This window comes from Penicillium subrubescens (genome assembly GCF_028828155.1).
Source record: "Penicillium subrubescens strain IBT 31985 chromosome Unknown utg000002l_segment0_segment0, whole genome shotgun sequence".
NCBI lineage: Eukaryota > Fungi > Ascomycota > Eurotiomycetes > Eurotiales > Aspergillaceae > Penicillium > Penicillium subrubescens.
Window position 1 is genome coordinate 4,329,541 of NW_026643152.1, and position 7,820 is coordinate 4,337,360.

The 7,820-nt window shown below is 49.0% G+C and overlaps 2 protein-coding genes across 2 annotated transcripts; one reads left to right on the forward strand and one right to left on the reverse strand.

The window, feature by feature from the left end:
- Positions 1-124: 124 nt before the first annotated feature.
- On the reverse strand, positions 125-1,195 carry N7473_002954 (uncharacterized protein; the record flags this gene model as incomplete). The annotated part of the gene is made up of 7 exons (XM_057148894.1): positions 125-143; positions 199-224; positions 281-686; positions 741-820; positions 879-921; positions 979-1,123; positions 1,189-1,195. The coding sequence occupies 7 exons, from the start codon at positions 1,193-1,195 to the stop codon at positions 125-127; spliced, it is 726 nt and encodes a 241-aa protein (XP_057012548.1).
- A 369-nt stretch (positions 1,196-1,564) lies between these two features.
- On the forward strand, positions 1,565-3,879 carry N7473_002955 (chaperonin-containing T-complex subunit CCT5; the record flags this gene model as incomplete). The annotated part of the gene is made up of 11 exons (XM_057148895.1): positions 1,565-1,574; positions 1,657-1,674; positions 1,735-1,783; positions 1,889-1,982; positions 2,035-2,118; positions 2,185-2,474; positions 2,534-3,182; positions 3,251-3,388; positions 3,451-3,631; positions 3,690-3,778; positions 3,835-3,879. The coding sequence occupies 11 exons, from the start codon at positions 1,565-1,567 to the stop codon at positions 3,877-3,879; spliced, it is 1,647 nt and encodes a 548-aa protein (XP_057012549.1).
- Between the last annotated feature and the right edge of the window lie 3,941 nt (positions 3,880-7,820).

Genomic DNA, 7,820 nt, shown 5'->3' on the forward strand with positions numbered 1-7,820 from the left:
TGACCCAAACTCCAACGAGCTCCAGGAAAAAAATAATATTCACTAGATTCTTTTTGAAAAGAATCTGTCCATAACCCCTTCCGGGGTTTCCGCTCTAAATGAGCTATGAAACGACTTGACACGCTCAAGTTTCTTTGAAGACCCTGAAGGAAAGTTAGCATCGATAAACGATTGTGGAGATGGCTGGGAAGATCTTACAAATGGTTCTCGTAGAATTGAAGCATCTGAAATCAGAAATTAGCCCTCCGCTTGTGCGAATCTGTTAGTCGCATAAACTTACCTGCTTCGGACACCTGTCGTAGCATGTTTCAAGTGCAACTCGAGAGCGCTTGCCGTTCTTCCAGAGTAGGAATGCAAACAGCTGCTTGCTGTCCTGATCTCTGATGATTGTGTCAACTTTCTGGAGGTGACTGCCCCAATCCTTGCCCTTGGGTGTCCAGCTCAGATCGTCCTCCTCGCTTTCAGCGACTGTCTCCGCGGGCGGCTCTTCTGTCGCAGGTGCTGAGGATTTACGGCGTCGCTTCTGCTCGGTGGGTTCGGCGGAAGCCGAAGTCGACTTGGTCTCGCCCATTGACTTGCGCTTGCGACCTGATGCGGCCTTGGGGGCGGCGGGCTTCGCAGCGTTCTTCCTGGGACGTCCACCAATCTTCTTGTAGTATGCGTTCAAAATATCCTTTGCGCCCTCCCTGTAAACAAGTATAAGCAGAGGCGCAGTCTCACACCATCAAAGATAAACGCACTTCAATGACGCTTCAGGTTCCCAGGTCAGGTCCTCTGGCTTGTCCCAGCCTTTCCACTTCACCAGAAGCTTGAATGAGCCCTGCAGAAATAGTTAGCACATGGAAGCCAACAAAGCATTGATAGGTAAATCAACTCACATCGTCCATCCAGGCGTGGTCATTGATCTTTTCGACGATATAACTGGGCCATGTTAGATCTTTCAGTCCCATTTAGAGCTCATCGGTATGCGCGACTAACACGTCCTCTTCCTCCTCCTCCTCGTCGTCATCCTCGTCGCCCTCAGCGTCCACCTGATCGGGTTCTTTCGCATCTTCGGTGGTGCCGTTCTTGTCGTCGAAGGGGATATCACCGGACTCCTCGTCGGAGAGATCCTCGATTGGGGCTGTAGATTGACAGGTTAGCTCAAGCGCGCGCGCAAAACAAGGTCAACATGGCGCATTCACTTACGCGGCATAGTGGATCGGAAGGGAGAGGCAAGAGTGAGCAAGTGGGAGAACAGTTTGGCGGTAGGAGGCTTTCCGCCTCAAGCGATTGGGATTGAACAGCCTAAAGCGAGAGAGCGCGATAACACAGCTCGAGAGATCGCAAGCTTCTCGGGCCCGGAGGTGGAGAGCGCGTGAGAGCTGGAAAGGCGGAAAGGGCAGCGCTATACCGCTTTCGGGGGCCAGAATTTAATTTGCTGTGAGCCCCGGAGCTTCACCCCTCTGCAACGCTGCTGTGGGAACAGGACCTTGACGACTTGGTTCGCTTTTTGTTTCCTCTCTTTTCTCTCATTTTCTACTTGACATTCTGATCTTCTGCCAGGTGGCAGTCCACCGTCAAGATGGCGATGCGTACGTACTACTTGATCCCTCCCCGGTTGCCCCTCAATGAACCCCCCGTATCTGTGGCTGACCGTGACTTCGATATGAACAGAGCTTGATCTTTCTCAAGGTGACTAGCGACCGACTATTCTCGCAACCGTCTGATACAGCAATTAACATTCTGGGATAGCCTCGGTGTTGAAGGACGAGCAGGGCCGTCCGTTTATCGTTGTTCGCGAGTACGTTCACCGACATCCCGTCTCGATCCGCCTCCTCGTTATCAAATTGGGCCATTTTGAGGGATGAAAGGCATAAGGCTGACCGGTGGAATTTCTATTTGATAGTCAAGGAAAGAAGAAGAGACAGCATGGCACGGAAGCTGTGAAGGCACACATTGTTGCTGCCAAGACAGTGGCCAGCATTGTCAAGACTTCTCTGGTATGCTTCTTGAAGCCCGGTGGTTCGAATGGTATCTAACTGGCTGTGATAGGGTCCCCGCGGCCTCGACAAGATTCTTATTTCCCCCGACGGCGATATCACGGTCACCAATGATGGAGCCACTATTCTCGGCCAGGTTCGTTTTGACCCCTTTTGCAACAACCACGGCCAACAAAAAAGCTAATTAATGGACCAACAATAGATGGAAATTACCAACAACGTCGCCAAACTACTCGTCGAGCTCTCCAAGTCACAGGATGAGGAAATTGGTGATGGAACAACGGGTGTTGTGGTTTTGGCCGCCGCTATGCTGGAGCAAGCCGCGGATTTGATTGATAAGGGCATCCACCCCATTCGGATAGCCGACGGTTATGACCAGGCTTGCGAGATTGCCATCGCAGAGCTTGACAAGATCAGTGATGAGATCACCTTCTCACGCGAAGATACCAGCAACCTCCTCAAGGTTGCCAAGACCAGTCTCGGCAGTAAGATGTATGATGATCCAGGTTTCCCGTATCCCTCAGACTATTTTATCTAACCTCGGAATACAGTGTCTCCAAGTCTCACGACCAGTTCGCCAAGATCGCCGTCGATGCCGTGCTGTCCGTGGCCGATCTGGAGCGCAAGGATGTTGACTTCGAGTTGATCAAGGTGGACGGCAAGGTTGGCGGTGCTCTTGAGGACTCTCTTCTCGTCAAGGGTGTTATTGTCGACAAGGATTTCTCTCACCCCCAGATGCCCGACGAGGTTGTGGATGCCAAGCTCGCTATCCTGACTTGCCCCTTCGAGCCCCCGAAGCCCAAGACCAAGCACAAGCTTGATATCACATCTGTTGAGGAGTTCAAGAAGCTCCAGGATTACGAGCAGGAGAAGTTCGCCGAGATGATTCAGAAGCTCAAGGATTCAGGTGCCAACCTGGTCATCTGTCAGTGGGGTTTCGATGACGAGGCCAACCACTTGCTCCTCCAGAACAAGTTGCCCGCTGTCCGGTGGGTTGGTGGTCCCGAGATTGAGTTGATTGCTATTGCCACAAACGGCCGCATCGTGCCCCGTTTCGAGGACTTGTCCGCTGAAAAGCTGGGTACCGCTGGTCGTGTCCGTGAGATGACTTTCGGTACCACGAGAGAGAAGATGCTGGTCATTGAGGAGTGTGCCAACAGCCGGGCTGTCACTGTTTTCATCCGTGGTAGTAACAAGATGGTATGCAGCCAATTCCTTCGATGAGCAGGCCATGATATGTGTGACCTCGAACTAAACCAGATTCGCAGATCATCGATGAGGCCAAGCGGTCACTACACGATGCCCTGTGTGTCGTCCGCAACCTGGTCCGCGACAACCGCGTTGTCTACGGTGGTGGTGCTGCCGAGATTGCTTGCTCCCTGGCCGTGGAGGATGCCGCTGTCAAGGTTCGTACATTATCACTACTGGACCACATGATCATCACACTAATTATTTCTACTTTATGCAGAGCCCTGGTATTGAGCAGTACGCCATGCGTGCCTTCGCTGATGCGTTGGACGCTGTTCCCTTGGCCCTTTCTGAGAACTCTGGTCTGAGCCCCATCGAGACACTGGCTTCCATCAAGTCGCGCCAGGTCAAGGAGAAGAACTCTCGCCTTGGTGTCGACTGCATGCTGACTGGCAGCAACGGTAAGCAACCTCATCTCCGTGATTTTGATGTTCGTAAACTAATCCATTAAATGTGTAGACATGCGCGAGCACTTTGCTATCGATCCCCTGATTGGCAAGCGCCAGCAGCTTCTGCTCGCTACTCAGCTTTGCCGCATGGTTCTCAAGGTACGCCCCATTGACCTGTCTAACTTAAGATGAAGCATGGACTAACATATCTCTAGATCAACAACGTTATCATCTCTGGTGATGACAACGCCGAGTTTTAGGTTACCCGCACATATTTCTAATGCCCTATAGACGGCACTGGAGTACCCAGTCCGGTGCGTCGGCTAAAAAAATCTGATGATCCTGGTTGGACTCCTATGTAAAACATGGCCCCTTACATAGAATTTTCCGAGTTGCAATGAGAAAAGGGTTTACGATCTCTCGTTTTGTTCTTTTGTCCAGGGGCATTGTGTCTAATCGTAGATATCTCTGACTCAGTACACCCGGGTTGTCAGTCATGAAAGATCAAGTGCAGCATATGCTTCCCCGTTGCGCATGCGTACTCATAGATCGATCTAATAACATCTGAACAACTCCCGATGATCGCCCGAAGTTTACGCAGATCCAACCCCCGACATGTTTCACTCCCTGATCGGCACATGAAAATATACAAACCATGCTGCTGCAACAACGCAAACGAACGTTTCGATCAAAACAGACTCGATCACCTTACAATGCATATCGTTTGATTATCTGGGGGTTACGAATTTTATGAGAACTCGTGCTCCTCTTCGACAGACGTTTACATGCACCTGCGATCACAAGGGCCGTCCAATATGCCGAGGAACAGAGGACGAGATATACCAACATTCCATTTCGATCATACCATGTCTATTCTACCTACCTCGGTCAGCCATAGGAAAGAACCGGGACTCTTTATTGGAAAATCTAATATGTCTTTTGATGTCAGTACGTAACTCGATAGTCTCGTGGTATCTTTTTGCCGTCTTTGCCGCTATTGTACTACGTCGATACCACAGATTCCTTGATACTTGCTTTAGTTCACCGTCGCCCAGAAAGTATCATCTAAGGCCATAAGTTGTCAATGCTCGAATTTTTTGTGGACTTCACATGTCGAAGCTGTAGTTCTATCATCCTTGTCTATTGTAGAATCTCGTGGGAATCATCTGCGAAAATGACATCGCCGCGAAGGGGTACCTGCTTCTCACTGAGAGAAGATGGCTTGGTCTCACTGCCTATGGAGAACCCATATGAGGTAATATGTACTACACACGCCGGATCGGGATCTTGGTGGGTGATGCGATCTATGGCCTAAACTGATTAAGTGCTACCTACGACTTGATATCTGGGTGTAGATGCCCAGCAGATCTCGTGTTATATTGCTCGTTCAACGTAGCTTTCTTGGACAGATAGATAGCGAGTGCAGCGTCATCTTTGGACCTATAGGAATCTGTGGAACAGGACGGGTTGGTATAACCATAAACTGTCTGTTGACCAGGAAGGCCAGATTGTAATATCACGGGAAGTATGCTCAAAGCAGTCTCACATACTATGGCCCAAATGGCCCATCAAAGCCCAGTCATATCTTGGGTATCTTCGTACATGTCATGTTCTAATCAGACATGTTTCTCTATCCTCTTCTTTCGAACCGATGCAGTAAAACATACTGAATAGAGAGGCAGGGTTTAATCGGCCCGGACAGGGTTTCACAACGCGTGGAAATGCAACCCCAGTTCCCCGCGACTCGTGGTCGGCAGAGTTCAAAACTTTGCGATCCACTGCGGCTCGATTGTAGTCAGAACAGGATTGGGTTCTGTCTGCGTTGGTTACTTTTCTGTTTCCGGGACTTCTGTCCCGGCATGTGAAGAATGATGTGATGCTTTGTGGAACGAGTGGGTTCGTCGTGAGAATGATTCGATATTTGTCGACGATAACTATTCCCTATCTCTAGTTATTAAGAGTGGATTCTTGTGCTAGGTCCAGATTACACTCAGCTATTATTTTATGGTTTCTTCATAGACTGTTCTAGATTCATTTGCTGTGATCGGCTGATCCTCGGATGTCTGGCCCCCAAGTTTCTCTCTACCTAGCAGACCGCAAAATCACCAGCGATCCATCTCATCTCGTATCTCAAAACACATGGCTGCGTTGGGTAGCATCTGGAATAGAAACCCCTGCAGAAGTCTAAACAGATGAGATTAGCCTAGAGGGCTGAAATATAGAATGAAGGCCTTACCTACTTCCTGAGATTCTGCATCAAATCTATATATAGCTTGCAGAAATAAGAAGATCGGCAACCGCGGATCTACAGTATCTATCTCTACCTAACTGCAGTCACTTTCTGTCCCGTGGGGGGCCCAGTTGGAAAGGTACGCAATAAATGCAGCTAGTAAGCGCTACCACGGGGAAACTAGACAAGGCCATCAATCTCCAAGACTCTGCATGGAGAACGGTTTGGGTTGAAGCTCTGGCATCTGTTCAAGATGCAAACCCATCACTGCGGTGTGACAAGACTGACAGGTACTGGGCAAATCTGATCTAGTGAGTTTTTTTCGTTGACGGGGGGCGAGATTGGAGTTTGTAAGACCCTGGCAGTTCCCGGACTTTTGAGGCTGGTTTGATGTCGATGGCTGTATGACTCTATACGGAGTAGAGGTTCTAGACCGATGCAGGTAGGCAGTATGGCTTCTGTAGTTTGTGTTTCAAAGGAGACTGCTGAACCGGTGTCGAGATGATTTACTTCATCTCATTCTGGATTTTGCTGTATTTCATGATCAGCCCCCATCTCATACATAGTTAATGTTTAGGCGCGCTCATTCCTTTTGCCGGGCGCACCGCGCGGTTCAGATGACCTGATGTCGTCCAAACACCCAGGACCAGGTGAGACAATGAGAAAAGAAAAGATCGTAATAGAGTCGAATACAACGAGAACAACACGAAAAGTAAATCAAATTCACTTCCTGCATCGAACAGTCGACTACTATTGCTCGGTGTACTCCGTGTGGCATCTTAGGGTCATCAGCCTCATTGCTGCCACAGCCTCCCGACCCGCCCTCAGCTCACATGGCCAAAGGCCGATTGACGTGGTCGCTATCTGTTCGTCGCAGCGACATCGCAGAAATATGCCAGGGGGATTTGCGTCTTTACTCGTGACGGGTCAAGTCTTGCAGAAATAATTTAGACCATGATCCATCCCTTCTAGTCTTCTCCATAAGCGCCTTGTAGTTAACTGTTGAGTGTCTCGGGGGTCACCAGCACTTACTTCTCTTTACCGCTTCTTCGGGATATCGCTTGGACTCGTCACACGACGACGAACCTGTTAACCGTGAACACATCACCGCCCTAGTGATCGATCGCTATAGAGACTGTCTACCGTGACATTTTGGGGGGTTGATTCTCGTTGTCACGTCAATAGGGCGCTGTTGTCCTCATCTGCTTCTACGCCTCCTTTCAATAACCTGGCCGAGTAAGGTAGGTGGTTTGGTATGTAATTGTAATTGTATTCTCTAGATGACAATACATCTATTCCCTGTTTTGATCTATTCCGATCGAAGTTGTAGAATTACGAGGTTTGAGTTTCATTACCCTTGTGTCAGGAGAGTTGGGTGAGGGCTAAAGTTGGGTTTCATACTTCGCTTATTGGATGTAGCCTGAAGTTGGGGGTGATCCCCCATACTGTTCTTCCCCAGATCGTTGCCCCCACTCCTTAACCATGGAACTAAATATTCAATATGTTATAAACAAGTTAGTTATGCCAGACAGAACGTAAAGTCTTAGGCTATAGCTGGTCTTTAGCATAACACATACGGAGTATACTATTCAAGTCAATGTTCTACATGTTGTTGAAATGGCCCTAGTATCGGAAGATCTATCGATTGTAAATTGACAGAAGTACGCCCGTCAAAGAACGAATCCATATTTGGCAAATCTCCTTCTTCCACCCCATCTAGTATTCACCTATCACTCGGTAGATGCACGGAAATAATATATTGAGGCAGGAACGCCATAAGCCGTTCATGGCGCAAACCGACCCCCTGACTTCTTTCTCAGCTGATGGTTGGCGGGAAAATGGGAAAAAGAAAGAAGGGCTCGAACAGACAATTATTCCGACAACACACAATCTGGCACAAGCTCCGGGAACCGAGGAAGACTCCGGACATCCTTGCAAAAATCCTTTCATATCTCAATATCATGTGTATCC